This window comes from Salvelinus fontinalis, chromosome 21, assembly GCF_029448725.1.
Source record: "Salvelinus fontinalis isolate EN_2023a chromosome 21, ASM2944872v1, whole genome shotgun sequence".
Classification (NCBI taxonomy): Eukaryota; Metazoa; Chordata; class Actinopteri; order Salmoniformes; family Salmonidae; genus Salvelinus; species Salvelinus fontinalis.
The window spans coordinates 50,457,222-50,473,172 of NC_074685.1; the positions used below are offsets into that span (position 1 = coordinate 50,457,222).

A 15,951-nucleotide genomic window follows, 5' to 3' on the forward strand; every position below is an offset into this window, starting at 1 on the left:
GTCACATTACAATATCTTGTAAGGTCACCCAGCAGTATCCCACTCCGAAGGGGGAAAATGGCCATGTAAGTGTCCATTAGAACATGGATTATCTCAGGGCAGAAAAACGTATTTTCAGGCACTGTCTGTGTCTCCTCCAGAAGACTCTGCGAATGATTAACGACTGACATGAATTCACTTGTGAAGGGAGATTGGCCACATGTTTTGTTTTTTGCTGAAGTTGCACTTTCTTCATAACTGTCATCTCTCATCACATCCTCCACTTTCACCTTCTCTGACTTCATAATACTCTCATCTAAATACTTTTGTGATTCATCCACAAGATTACTTTTATGTTGTGATTTGAAAAGCACAGTGCCTCGAAGAGGTGCTGTTGAGCAACAAGGCAAAGCAAAAAGTTGCATACTCTGAGCCCATCGTCATTCATTTTCTTCCCAAATCCCTGGGCGACAGCCTTAAGGATGTGGGCAGAGCACAGATGGAGCACTGTGAAGTCTTCGCAGTCTTCTTTTTCCTCCAAGGAAACTATGCCGTGGGCTCTGTTTAGATAAGTGATGCTCTCTTTGTTAAATGAAGCAATATACTTCCAATCATCGCCCAGCGGAAATCAGCCTTCATCTGTCTCACCTTGCAGCTTGTCATTTGTGAGACCTTGCATACTGTCTCCATTAACCAAAAGGTTATTGTTGGGATGGAGTGCTGGACACTAATCATCTTGGATACAGGGAGGGTGTAACGAGTGCGCTGAGATTCAGGAACACGTACAAGGAGTGAGTGTTTTAATAATAAAAATTAAATTAACACGAAACACAAACAACGCACCGACATGAGACAGTCAATAACACCTGAGGAAAGAACCAAGGGGAGTGACAGATACAGGGAAGATAATCAAGGAGGTGATGGAGTCCAGGTGAGTGTCATGAGGCGCTGGTGCGCTTGACGATGGTGACAGGTGCGCGGGATAATCAGCAGCCTGATGACCTAGAGGCCGGAGAGGGAGTATACGTGACATAGGGGTGGTTTAGCCTTGCCCATTCCGGGCAGAACCAGAGCATAGTACAAATCTCTTTTACTTTGATTGCTAATCTTAGACACAACCCCACTAGTGGCATCAAGATGAAGAGTCACTGGACTCAGATGTTCAACTAGGATCTTCAAACACTTTTCTGTGTACAAGTGAACGCCAAACGGCTCGACCTGGAGATGCTGTGGCACACGCCTTCAAAACCTTTAGTGCAAGCATGAGCTCTAGCATCATGTCATCGTGCAGCCTTGTGCACTTTCTGATTTCAGCCCCAATCACTTTGAGGACATCTTTTGAAAGGCTTCTTTTAATGTCGCCTGCCAAAATCTCCTCTGTGTGTGTGTTTTGTTAACTGTCTGTAGTGGTGGTTGCTGGCACCTTTTTGTACTGCCTTTGCTACTGCACCTCTGCGATTATATCTTACAGGCCTACATCTTCTCTCACTTCGTTGTGTGTGTCACCTCACTAAATCTGAATACTATGATATTGATATATTTGCTATATTTGCTAGGCCTTTTTTGTCGTAAAAACATGTATTTCACTTTACGTGGCTGAAAGATGCAGATGGCACAGGAGTAAGGTGAGGCTTTTTTCCGGCTGTGACTAGCTTTGATATGCTGGTATTTGAATGCCAAGGTGCAGCATGGATTGACCTTATTCAATTTGGAATAAAGCACATCTGTCCATGGCCGTTGAAGATTTGAGGTACCTGGTAAGGGCTTTATTTTCATCCACCTTAATAGAAATGGAAAATGACTTTGCCCCTGGTCTGGTCGTTCTTTTAGCATCACTCACTTGTTCTGTCCCTCTGTCTCCGGAGTACTCTTCATCACGTTGTGCTCGTATGCCATCTTTCCTGTCCTCTAGAGTCTCTGCCTCACCTTCTGTCCCTCTGTCTCTGGAGTAATCATCTAGTTGGTGTTGACTGGATTTCTGGCCATCGTCAATATTTCCCTTTCCATTGTCATCTTTATTAGCCAGTGTCATGACATGCTCGGTTTCTAACGTGTTGTTAACGCAATCATGTTGTTGCCATTTTTCTGTAATGACATTAAAAGTGAATTAATCACTATGTCGATACATTTACGTCACTCAGAAATACAAAAAGCTATCAAAATGTAAGTTGATCACTGCACAGGAAAAAAATCTATATAATCAACGTGTAGTTGTGGTGTGAATATGATATATTTTGGTGTTAGAAATAGTAGGCCATGCATCAAATAACTATTTTCATCAGAAAAATTAACCCTCAAATGCACTGCTACATTTTGTATGTTGTCTGCAGGTGGCTTGTTGTGAATGCACTCAAATATCAAGTCAATGAGGAAGCGAGGCAGCCCATTGTCATTAGCAGGTTATGTAAACTGTGTGCTAATACTCACGGAAGGATTTGTCTTAATGTGTATGAAAGCGATGCTATGAAAAGAGATTCATTCACGTTATCAAGCTCGCTCAATGACAAATCACTGCCTATTCCTGTAATTAAAAAGATCATATGAAAATTCTCCAAAACATAGGAGAGCTCCAGTGACGATGAGCATACAGAGAATTGTATGCTTGTTCAGGAAACATTGTTTTTCATGAGGCCTACCTGTGCGCCTTCCTTTAAGAACCTCTGTTTGAACACCTCTCCTGTCCTTGCTCCATACCACATACAGCCATTTGTGGATCTTTTCAGTGTCCATGTGAAAGATAGTTATTGCGAGGCTGGAACATTTGTTAACTTCCACTTCTTTTTTTGAACACCCATGTGAAATGAAGGCCTGCAAAACTCCCTCTACCTTTTTCCCCACAGATCTGATTCCGAGCTTCTGTGGACTTTTTCAGACCTAACTAATGAGACGTATTTTCTTTTGTATAAAGACATTTTCACATTTGGCAATGACGTTAAAATCTCGTTAGTCTCACAGTCAAGCTGACAATAGTTTTGGATATATTTGCGAGTGGGCAAATTAACTGTGGCGCAGGTCTACTGTCAAGCCTTATATACTATGAACTAACATAGCCAGTGAAAATACGTGAAAAAGCTTATTTGTCAATAGGTAGGTAAAGGCGCAGCAGGCTTAAACGGTTGCCATTTTAGCACCCGCCATCAATTTCTAGTTGCTTATTACAATATATTCAAATATGAAAACAGATCATCACAATACGAAAAATCCACCCTGCACAAAACTACTTATTTGTAAGAAATTAATATTCATATTTTTTTCATTTTTAACAATTTTTTTTACTGGACCGTAAATTACTTACAATGTCCTCTTTGCAATAAGGGCTGTGAAAGGCAAACTGGACTCTTAAGGCAAAGAGCTGGGTGACAAATGCAAATATTAAACACACTTGTAAAAGTATGCTTTAGACTAACAACCAGCTTAGTGGACATGACGACTAATGTCACAGTACCATGCAGCTGTATGCGCCAACGACAAAGGACAGTTACACGTATTTCCAAACAAATGTGGACAAAAACATGACAATAACTATTACAAACAGCAAGTATTGCATGGAATGCATAAGGATGACCAGTGTACAAGCAAACATAAGTTGCAATGATCCTGTGTTGATGGCAAAGTTGGCAGATATACAGAGCATCAAGGCCCTCAGGAGCACCCTTACCTGTAGTTCTAGAAATTACATTGCTATAATCTAATATGAGAAGGATGGTTATATGGATCAGGGTTACTTGTTAGAGGGAGAAAAGTAGGCATGTTTTATTTATGTTTGTCTGTATATAAGCAATGCACTGGGACCAATGTATTTCGCTCATTGCCAGATGTGTGACCCAACACGTTTGGCCCTGTGTGGGCAGCCCTTATCAGCCTCAAGTAGTTATGGCCCACAGTCATATATTAAACAGTAGATGGGCTGACGTCATAGGCCAGCTGTACAGTTTATTTACTCTTTAAGAGGCCACCCTCAGGCAAATGAGTCCGGTACATCTGGACCAGAACCAGGTTATTCTCCAGTGCTGTGAACCTCATCAAAAAACAAGTCCAGAAAATAGTGGTGACTCTACTGTCACTACAATAGCATCCCCCTCTACTGTCCATATCCCACAGCTGACTTAACATTTACCATTGCACTGAGCTGTAGTATTTGTTTATTAACATTCATACAGCTGTGAAACCTATTTATTTTACTTACTTGCTGTGTTGTTTCGCTGTTCATTTGTTCAGGATTTCATCATGCATGTCAAGCAGTGAAGTTTCAGCTCTGTCTGTCCGTGGCCTCTTGTATCGTGGGTCCTCTTCTTCGGTGCACACTGTCACTGTGTCCGTTACCATCTTGTCCAGCTGTGTCTGTAACATTTCACTTAAACCCTGTTTCTTGTCTGCATCGAAGTAGCGGTCCTCGTACCTAGCATCGAGCATGGTGGCGACACACTAAAGAGGCTCAGAGAGAATGCCACTGAATTGCTTGTTCACAGCCTCTAGTACAGTACTTTTGCACATTACTTTTGCACAGTCTGTCGGCAGTTTTGTTGAGCAGGCGTTTTAGTCCATGAGAGAGGGTATCGCGTCTGCTGCAGACGCAGTTGATGAGCTTATTTCTTAAGTCAGTATTTCGAATGGAGCTAGGAGTGTGTTCATGTTTCCAAGTCTCAAACATGTTCTCAAATGCCATTGAAATGGCAGCAGCGGAATGAGAACCAGCACATTCTTGAGCATGCAATATGGCTTTCATCAGTATGAAATCCTCGTCGACCCACTCTGCTGACATCGCTGGTCTAAATGTCAGTCGTGAAGCTAATAGCAGTGATGCCCATAGCAAGTAGCTCATGGATGTGCGTTTCAACAATACTGTGTTACTCCGGTAGGGCAACATCTGAAAAATAGCGCCTACTTGGTAGTGTTCCGGAACTCGAGGTACTCGACCAGTCGGCGAAAGCCAACATCATCCACGACAGAGAGCGGTTGATTGTCAATGAATTCCATTATCTTGGCGTTAATGGATTTCGCCCTTGGGTTGTCTGACTGAAATGTTCTTACTCTTTCAAATGACTAATCGACTTGAACTTATTTAGTTGTTGGAAGTGTGTGCTTAGCTTATTTCTGCTTTCGTTGTAAGTAGTCACTGAACGTCTGGGGGTGATGCACTTTCAAATTAGTAATTAGGTTTGTGGTATTGAAAGATTTCACTTTCTCTCCTCTTCTGGAAATAATATCAGCACAAACATTGCATATGGCCTTTATGTTATTATCCTTCAAAATATATCCACAATGCAGATATTTTGGGTTAGGTTAGGAATGCTGTGTTGCGCTGTATTTTACGTGGCGTCATTAAGTCACTTACCTACATTACACAGGTATGCACGTCAGCTTTGACATCGGCTAACGCCGATGTTGGCATTTTTAGCTGATATCGTTCGATTCCAATATGCTTACCGATATGTCGTGCATCCCTAATATTTACAGATGGCATACAAGTTTGTTATTAAGGCACATGAAAGTTCACATTCCAGAAAGCATTTCTGCCCAAAAAACATTTTGATTAAGTAGTAATGTGCGACATACGTCAATCTTCTTGAAACGGGTCACATAAAAGAACAATCAGGAAATACATATATTTAACCCCTTATTTGTGGCACTAAAAAAATCTCCATATATACTTCCATTTATTTTTCCCACTGATACCGGGGGACCTTCAGACGAGTCTTGTGTAGCCCAAACTGTTCGGACGCTACAGACAGAAGTTGGCAGATCGGCTGTACCGACTTCAGACAAGTTCCAAGATGCTTGTGTGGGTCTTAGAGCAAAACGGAGAACACTATTGTGTTCACGAGAGTCTCATCTTTCCATAGAGGGGTCATGTAGGCCAAACCGTTGAGACGCTACAGACGGTTTTGTGAGAAGACATTTCGGGATGTCTCATGGTCTGACAAACACCGCTCTAGCGCTGTCACATATCACCGCAGATGCGGAAGTGCGACTCATCACTGACAACGAGACAGGGAGGAGGTCAGAGACCTGACAATGTGGTGCAAGGACAACAACCTCTCCCTCAATGGGATCAAGACAAAGGAGATGATTGTGGACTACAGGAAAAGGAGGACCGAGCACGCCCCCATTCTCATCGATGGGGCTGTAGTGGAGCAGGTTGAGAGCGTCAAGTTCCTTGGCGTCCACATCACCAACCTGGTCCAAGCACACCAAGACAGCTGTGAAGAGGGCACAACAAAACCTATTCCCCCCCAGGATTCTGAAAAGATTTGGCATGGGTCCTCAGATCCTCAAAAGGTTTTACAGCTGCACCATCGGTTGCATCATTGCCTGGTATGGCACCTGCTCGGTCTCCGACCGCAAGGCGATACAGAGGGTAGTGTGTACGGCTCAGCACATCACCAGGGCCAAGCTTCCTGCATCAGGACCTCCATACCAAGCGGTCAGAGGAAGGTCCTAAAAATTGTCAAAGACTCCAGCCACCCTAGTCATTGACTGTTCTCTCTGCTACCGCACGGCAAGCGATGCCGGAGCGCCAAGTCTAGGTCCAAGAGGCTTCTAAACAGCTTCTATCCCCAAGATATAAGACTCCTGAACAGCTAATCAAATGGCTACCCAGACCCCCCCTCTATGCTGCTGCTACTCTATTATTATCTAAGCATAGTCACTTTAATAACTCTACCTACATGTACATGTACCATACCTCAATTACCTCGACACCGGTGCCTCCGGACATTGACTCTGTACCGGTACCCCCTGTACATAGCCCCGCTATTGTTATTTACTGCTGTCTTTAATTATTTGTTATTTTTATCTCTTACTTTTTTTGATGGTATTTTCTTAAAACGGCATTGTTGGTTAAGGGCTTGTAAGTAAGCATTTCACTGTAAGGTCTACACCTGTTGTATTTGGCACATGTGACAAGTATCATTTGATTTGACATTAGTGGATGTGGTGGATTGAGACGTATCCAACGCAACAACAAAAAAACCTCTCTCTAGCATAAACTGACATATTTGTATGCTTTTGTATTATTACGCTAATTTGATTTCAGCGGGGGCACGGACATCGACTGTAGGTTTTTTTTAATGCACGCGACGAAGAGATTCTCTGACGTTGCTTGCGCTCAGCACGTCAACAGGTATAAACGACGCAGACTAGTTGCGCTACACAGCTCATTCAGAAAGAAGTCCGACTTGAATAAGCAGGACTATATTTAGTTCTTAAATCATAGGCTACACTTCAGACTGTGGTGCTATTTGTATGTGACTTTTCCAATGCGCTGCTTGAACTCTATCCCCCATGATGAGATAATGGCACGATAAATCAAGATCTTAATCCAGTTTAGAAGCAATGCAATCCATTATGATCAACGGCTGAAAAAAACACAATACAAATAAATATTCATGAATTAAATGAAATCATGGGCAACAAAGCAAAGGAACCATTGTTAGTTTACCAGTAATATTTATTACACCAGTGTTTTTCAAAATAAATATATAGTAGAATATTTTAAAGAAACAAATACAATCTTTAAAGCCAGTAATGAAAAATTCAATTGCGCCAACTTTTAGTAAACATAAGGTGTACACAGTATATACAAAACCACTACTCAAATGTACAAAATGCAGCAAATAATATCAAGTATTGTCCAGTGTCCCTTGACTTGAATGAACTTGAGGCATAGTCAGTCATGGTAGAGCTGCTCTTAGTGCTCACAGACAGCAGGTTTAGGTCATGAATGGGGCCAGGACTTTTCCCCGACCATGTGACTAGGGAAAAATCCTGGCTCATGTTAGAGCCAATAGTTGTTTTTGTTGTCCTGGTCAGATCACATTGCCAGAAAAAAATCGTAAACCTAGTCAGTTACTTCAGATAAGGTTCTGAGTGTTTTAGTGAAAAGCAGCAGAAGACCTTGGTGTCTCTCTAGTGGTAAGAGTGAGCTTACCACCAGAGAGACATTCGGTGGATTTGGATCTTCCTGAGTACCATTGATCGTGGGCCGGTATTCTGCTGTAACATACTGTAGATAGAGTGCAATACACTGAAACCCAAAGCGGGCTCGTTTGGAACCGAGTAAATACTAATCACCACCTCCCCACTAACAATAACACTGAGGAAATGATGAGCCTCCCTTCTCCTGGGACAAGAGCATTCATGTTCTAACTGAATTAAACAGTGGTGGCGCTTGTTCCATTGCATGACAAAACCTTTGTTAAAGCATAATTTAACGAGTAAACACATTCAGAGAAACACACATCATTCCCAACCCCCCCTTTCCACAAACACACACAAAAACAAGACTTGACCATATCTTTCTCATCACTTTCATACCTAAAAAAAATGTTAAGTAAAGTTTATTCATGGTAAAATCACCTAATAGCCCATACTAGTATTATTGAATAAATAGCCTTTTGAAGGAGACCAGAGGGGTCACAGCAGCAGGATTTTGCCCGACTAGAACAAACACTTTCAAACAATTTTAACAATGGCTGTGGTTTCTATTATTATAAGTCTGTAGCGTCTGTACTTTCAGTGCTGCCTCTATTTGCACTTATTTCAGTTGTTTGTAGTTTCAGTATTACTTTGTAGTTTTGTCTTTTCGATCCACTACATAAGGGTAAAGTACTGTATAGAAGTGGGTTCAGCGCTAAAATATAGGCTATTCCTCAGTTAGCATAAAAAGTGCCACATGCAGAAAACTGCCTTGGGAAAAAACAAAAACATTCCTAATCTTTAAAAGACTCATTCAGTTAGTTGGAAGGTGTTCATTAAAATTATCACGTCCATCTCCATGGAGACCGCCATTTACACCAATCCGAAAGCTACACACACACACAGCAATAGACCAATCCCCCGTCATCAACAGGCCAAACCCACAGAAGGGTCATATCCGAGACTACTGGGTCCTGCCCAATCGTAGAATGAATGCCTATGGAGTGCCTTCTCGTCCTCGTCTTCTTCCCTTCCTCACTTCTTCCTAGAAGATCCGCTGGGCCTCTTGATCTGCCACAGGTGGTTGTGTATGGTCAGGGCATCCACGCTGACTGACACGGTCTTGGCGGGGATGCAGTTGAACTGCTTGCGGTCGGAGCTGTACTTGTAGAGCTTGTCGATCATCTTGCGGCTGATGCTGCGTGGCCCCGTGCCGGTGAACTTGACAATCTCCTCTGTGTCGGGGGAGAAGGAGTAGATGGCTCGGAACTGGCAGCTACCGTCCCTGAACAGAATCATCAGGTGGTTGGCCTCACACCTCTCCAGCTCCTGGCATTGGAGAGACAGATGGAAGAAACAACCATTAGTAACCATGGGAAAAAGAACATCAAACTCTACTATACAGTGGGAATCAGAGGGATATATAACAAAACAGGATAACCAAGTTAGCTGTATAAACACTTAGAAATGACTAGTCTTTTGATGTTCTGGTTCATACTTGAACAAATTGGTTGTTGAATCAATTATACCATGTCAATTTCAAGCTGATCTTTCTAAAACACAGTTTTCCTCAAAACATTTTAGGCCAAACATTGATGTTTTTATTGACTCATATACAGTAGAAGAGAAAACAGTCTAACTTCTTGACACTAGTAATGAGGACAATTCATTGGCTATAGTAAAATCACAGACTCCTTCGAGAACTACAATACTATTGACTCACCTCAAATCATTTTCACAGGTAATGAGGAAAATTAATTGTCTATACTGAAATTGCAGAGGCCTTACGGCCCTACGGAAATCAGACAATTGAAATAAATTCCTTAGGCCCTAATCTATGGATTTCACATGACTGGGAATACAGATATGCATCTGTTGGTCACAGCTACCTTAAAAGAAATGGGCCTCAGGATCTCGTCACGATAAAATGCAATTGTGTTAGTTGTCCGTAGCTTATGCCTGCCCATATCATAACCCCACCGCCACCATAGGGGAATCTCAGCTGACATCAGCAAACCGCTCGCCCACACGACGCCATCTGCCCAGTACAGTTGAAACAGGGATTCATCCGTGAAGAGCACACTTCTCCAGAGTGCCAGTGGCCATCGAAGGTCAGCATTTTCCCACTGAAGTCAGTTATGATGCAGTCAGGTAAAGACCCTGGTGAGGACGATGAGCACGTGCATGAGCTTCCCTGAGACGGTTTCTGACAGTTTGTGCAGAGTGACCAAAAGTATCTGCTCGTCAAACATCTCATTCCAAAATCATGGGCATTAATATGGAGTTGGTCCCCCCTTTGCTGCTATAACAGCCTCCACTCTTATGGGAAGGCTTTCCACTAGATGTTGGAACATTACTGTGAGGACATGCTTCCACTCAGCCACAAGAGCAATATTGAGGTCGGGCACTGATGTTGGGCGATTAGGCCTGGCTCGCAGTCGGCGTTTCAATTCATCCCAAAGGTGTTCGATGGGGTTGAGGTCAGGGCTGTGTGCAGGCCAGTCAAGTTCTTCCACACCGATCTCGAAAAAACCTTTCTGTACGGACCTCGCTTTGTGCACAAGGGCATTGTCATGCGGAAACAGGAAAGGGCCTTCCCCAAATTAGTCACAAAGTTGGAAGCACAGAATCGTCTAGAAAGTCATTACATGCTGTAACTTTAAAATGTCCTTACACTGGAACTAAGTGGCCTAGCCCGAACCATGAAAAAACAAACTTTGCATTCTGACAGTTTGTGCAGAAATTCTTTGGTTGTGCAAACCCACAGTTTCATCAGCTGTCTGGGTGGGTGCTCCCAGATGATTACTCAGGTGAAGAACCCGGATGTGGAAGTCCTGGGCTGGCGTGGTTACGCGTGGTCTGCAGTTGTGAGTCCAGTTGGACGTACTGCCAAATTCTCCAAAACAACGTTGGAGGCGGATTATGGTCGAGAAATGAACATTCAATTCTCTGGCAACAGCTCTGGTGGACATTCCTGCAGTCGTAAGCCAATTGCACACTCCCTCAAAACTTGAGACATCTGTGACATTGTGTGATGTGACAAAACTGCACATTTTAGAGTGGCTTTTTATTGCCCCCAGCACAAGGTGCACCTGTGTAATGATAATGCTGTTTAATCAGCTTCTTGATATGCCACACCTGCCAGGTGGATGGATTATCTTGGCAAAGGAGAAATGCACACTAACAGGGATGTAAACAAATTTGTGCTTATGGAACATTTCTGGGATATTTTATTTCAGCTAATTTATTTGTTTAACCTTTACTTAACTAGGCAAGTCAGTTAAGAATAAATTCTTATTTGCAATGACGGCCTACCCCGGCCAAACCTGGACGACGCTGGGCCAATTGTGCACCGCCCTATGGGACTCCCGATCACGGCCAGTTGTGATACAGCCCGGGATCGAACCTGGGTCTGTCGTGACGCCTCTAGCACTGCGATACAGTGCCTTAGACCGCTGCGCCACTCGGTCCCCGAAACATGGGACCAACACTTTACATGTTGCATTGATATTTTTGGCTATAGTAAAATCATGGAGACCTGCTAGTACTGCCATACTATGGATGGACTGACCTCTAGGATGGTGTTCTTCTGGGCTTCGTTGACCTTGCCAGCCAGGCAGCAGTGGGTGATGGCATTGTGAATTATCGGCTTGTTGGACTTGGAAACACACTCCTTAAACAGCTTGGGACCTGCAACGAGGACAGAAACCCTAATGCTCACCATTGTACTCTGGTGTGTATGTAATACTCACCATTAGGGATGTGACAAATGAAACATGTTGCTTAATGTTTAAAAAGCCATTTTCCGTTAAAACGATAACAAAAAAATCATTAAATTCCATGTCAATTTACAATGCAGAATAATGGTCCTATTACGTATGTATGACTGCTAGGGCCGGGCAATAAAGTTATATCTACTACAGTCATATACCCTTGAAAGCGCCTCGGCTACAGCATGTTCGTTTGTCTGTAACATGCTAACCAGACACCATCGGGCACATGTTGATTTTGTCCTGGGATTTAAACATTGGGTTGTTATTTTACCTAAAATGCACAAGGTCCTCTATTCTGACAATTAATCCACAGACAAAAGGGTCAACTGAATTTATTTCTAGTAATTTCCCCTCCTTCCTTCAGGCTTCTTCTTCGGACTTTATATGGCGGTTGGCAACCAACTTTAAGGTGTATTACCACAACCGACTGGATTCTGGACCTCAGTTCATTTTTCAATCACCCACGTGGGTATATGCTCCTAAAAACCAATGAGGAGGCAGGACTTGTTGAGCGTCACAAATAGAACCAACTTCTGCACCCACACGCAAGCAGTGTGGGTGCAATGATTGAATAACATGTATGTGTACGTTTATTTTGTAACCCTCGCACACGCGACGCGTCCGGTCTACTCAGCATGTAAGGGTACACTACGGCTTTTAAATAAATGCAGACACAAAACCTTCTCTGGTGATAGTTTCGAAGCGCCACTGAACGGTAATTTTACTTGTCTGTCAAGGAATGCTGCTTCTAAAGTGGGACTAATCACTAGGTGACCAGAACTGTCAATCAAATCATCTTGAGCTGCCAATGCGCAGCCTGCTTGCCTACTGCGTGCAGACCACTCTTTCCTGAAAAAGTACTTTAAAGTGTTGATTGGGGACTTATTTGTGGAGGAACATAACCGTTTTTATGGGTAATTTGTGATGTTTTATTTGTGCTTACCATGACTGTGTATTTGTATTTTAATGTGTGTGTGCGTGCGTGCATGCATGTACAGTTGAAGTCAGAAGTTTACATACACCTTAGCCAAATACATTTAAACTCAGTTTTTCACAATTCCTGACATTTAATCCTAGTAAAAATTCCCTGGTAGCATTGCCTTTAAATTGTTTAACTTGGGTCAAGCGTGTCGGGTAGCCTTCCACAAGCTTCCCACAATAAGTTGGGTGAATTTTGGCTCATTCCTCCAGACAGAGCTGGTGTAACTGAGTCAGGTTTGTAAGCCTCCTTGCTCGCACACGCTTTTCAGTATTGCCCACAAATTTTCTATAGTTTTGAGGTCAGGGCTTTGTGATGGCTACTCCAATACCTTGACTTTGTTGTCCTTAAGCCATTTTGCCACAACTTTGGAAGTATGCTTGGTGTCATTGTCCATTTGGAAGACCCATTTGCGACCAAGCTTTAACTTCCTGACAGATGTCTTGAGATGTTGCTTCAATATATCCACAGAATCTTCCACCCTCATGATGACATCTAGTTGTGAAGTGCACCAGTCCCTCCTGCAGCAAAGCACCCCCACAACATGATGCTGCCACCCCCGTACCTCACGGGTTGGGATGTGTTCTTCGGCTTGCAAGCCTCCCCCTTTTTCCTCCAAACATAATGTTGGTCATTATGGCCAAACAGTTCTATTTTTGTTTCATCAGACCAGAGGACATTTCTGTGCAGTTGTAAACCGGATCTGGATTTTTTATGGTGGTTTTGGAGCAGTGGCTTCTTCCTTGCAGGTTATGTCGACATAGGGCTCGTTTTACTGTGGATATAGATACTTTTGTACCCGTTTCCTCCAGCACCTGCACAAGGTCCTTTGCTGTTGTTCTGGGATTAATTTGCACTTTTCGCACCTTCAGGCGTTTGGAAATTGCTCCAAAGGATGAACCAGACTACAATCATTTTTCTGAGGTCTTGGCTGATTTCTTTTGATTTCCCCATGATGTCAAGCAAATAGGCACTGAGTATGAAGGTAGGCCTTGAAATACATCCACAGGTACACCTCCAATTGACTCAAATTATGTCAATTAGTCTATCAGAAGCTGATAAGGAAATATGTTTTAATTGTGTTTTAATAAATGATTAGAATATTACACTCTGAAACCATATCTCTGAAACCATATGATTGTATGAAATTTATTAGAATCATTAGATTAGTATAATGCATGTATGAAAGTGATTAGAATCATTCGATTATTTTAATGCTGTGGGTGGTTTTAGTCAGTAGAATAATAATATTTCCTGGAGTGTAGTTCTTAGTCAGAATCAACGTTTTGGGGACAATGTGTCTAGTATCTTGATAACAGACTGTCTGAGCCAGATTTGGTGCCAACCTTGACTGAGAAGTTCTCAATGTCCCAGCCACAGGTCTCTCCCTATCTTGGGGGAGGGCAGGAAGAAGCTATTGTCACGGACTCCCCTAATCTCTGTCGGCGGGGCAGATACCTGATGGTTTGTGTGGAAGTATGTGTGTCACTATAAAATGGTCTTTGTACTGTGCACGCCAGAACGTTCCGTGAAAAAACATTTGAGTATTGTAGACTGGGCCTTTGTCTGTTTTCCTTTCTATCAGTATCCTACAAATCCTGATATAGCAGACTGAGTAATTAAATTGAATTGGTTAACGAACCTGAGAACATATTTCTCCTAACAGAAGCCATGACATCATTTTCTGGAATTTTCCAAGTTGTTTCAAGGCACAGTCAACTTAGTGTATGTAAACTTCTGACCCACTGGAATTGTGATACAGTGAAATAATCTGTCTGTAAACAATTGTTGGAAAAATTACTTGTGAATTACTTTCTGTACAGCACTTCGAGATATTATCTGATGTACGAAGGGCTATATAAAATAAAATTGATTGATTGATTGTGTCATGCATAAAGTATATGTCCTAACCGACTTTCCAAAATTATAGTTTGTTAACAAAAAATGTGTGGAGTGGTTGAAAAACTGTGTATGTAAACTTCCGACTTCAACTGTATGTGTATATATACACAGTACCAGTAAAACGTTTGGACACCTACTCATTCAAGGATTTGTATGTATTTACACTAATTTAAACATTGTAGAATAATAGTGAAGACATCAAAACTATGGAATCATGTAGTAACCAAAAAAGTGTTAACGTCTTATGGCTGGGGGCAGTATTGAGTAGCTTGGATGAATAAGGTGCCCAGAGTAAACTGCCTGCTACTCAGGCCCAGTTGCTAATATATGCATATTATTAGTAGATTTGTATAGAAAACTCTGAGGTTTCTAAAACTGTTTGAATGATGTCTGTGAGTATAACAGAACTCATATGGCAGGCAAAAACCTGAGAAAAAAATCCAACCAGGAAGTGGGAAATCTGAGGTTTGTAGTTTTTCAAGTCATTGCCTATCGAATATACAGTGTCTATGGGGTCATATTGCACTTCCTAAGGCTTCCACTAGATGTCAACAGTCTTTAGAACCTTGTTTGACGCTTCTACTGTGAAGTGTGGGCGAATGAGAGCTGATGGAGTAACAGGTCTGCCAGAGTGGCATGAGTTGATCATGCGAGCTCACGTGAGAGTGACCTGCGTTCCATTGCAATTCTAAAGACAAAGGAAATCTCCGGTTGGAACATTATTGAAGATTTATGTTAAAAACATCCTAAAGATTGATTCTATACATCGTTTGACATGTTTCTACGAACTGTAATATAACTTTTTGTCTGAACTTTCGCCTGGATTTGCCGTGCGTCTGGATTTGTGAACTCAACACGCAAGCAAAAAGGAGGTATTTGGACATAAATGATGGACTTTAGCGAACAAAACACACATTTATTGTGGAACTAGGATTCCTGGGAGTGCATTCTGATGAAGATTATCAAAAGGTAAGTGAATATTTATAATGCTATTTCTGACTTCTGTTGACTCCACAACATGGCGGGTATCTGTATGGCTTGGTTTTGTGTCTGAGCGCTGTACTCAGATTATTGCATGGTGTGCTTTTTCGATAAAGCTTTTTTGAAATCTGACACAGCGGTTGCATTCAGGAAAAGTTTATCTAAAGTTCCATGCATATCACTTGTATTTTCATCAACATTTATGATGACTATTTCTGTAAATTGATGTGGCTCTCTGCAACGTAACGCGCCAATGTAAACTGAGATTTTTGGATATAAATATGAGCTTTATCGAACAAAACATATATGTATTGTGTAACATGAAGTCCCATGAGTGCCATCTGATGAAGATCATCAAAGGTTAGTGATTAATTTTATCTCTATTTCTGCTTTTTGTGACTCCTCTCTTTGGCTGGAAAA

At 42.1% G+C, this 15,951-nt stretch overlaps 1 protein-coding gene across 3 annotated transcripts in view; it reads right to left on the bottom strand.

Moving 5' to 3' along the window:
* Window positions 1–7,414: 7,414 nt before the first annotated feature.
* The window catches only part of LOC129819085 (calmodulin-regulated spectrin-associated protein 1-B-like), a 124,986-nt gene continuing 116,449 nt past the window's right edge, over window positions 7,415–15,951 (bottom strand). For 2 of the 3 annotated variants that reach the window (XM_055875633.1, XM_055875632.1), the window contains 2 exons: window positions 11,468–11,586; window positions 7,415–9,225 (listed from right to left, as the gene is read on the bottom strand). In XM_055875633.1, coding sequence (XP_055731608.1) covers window positions 8,932–9,225; window positions 11,468–11,586 — 413 coding nt within the window. In that variant the 3' untranslated portion in view covers window positions 7,415–8,931. Of the gene's footprint in view, window positions 9,226–11,467; window positions 11,587–15,951 lie in introns of those variants that run through there. The other variant, XR_008754010.1, reaches the window with a different exon arrangement.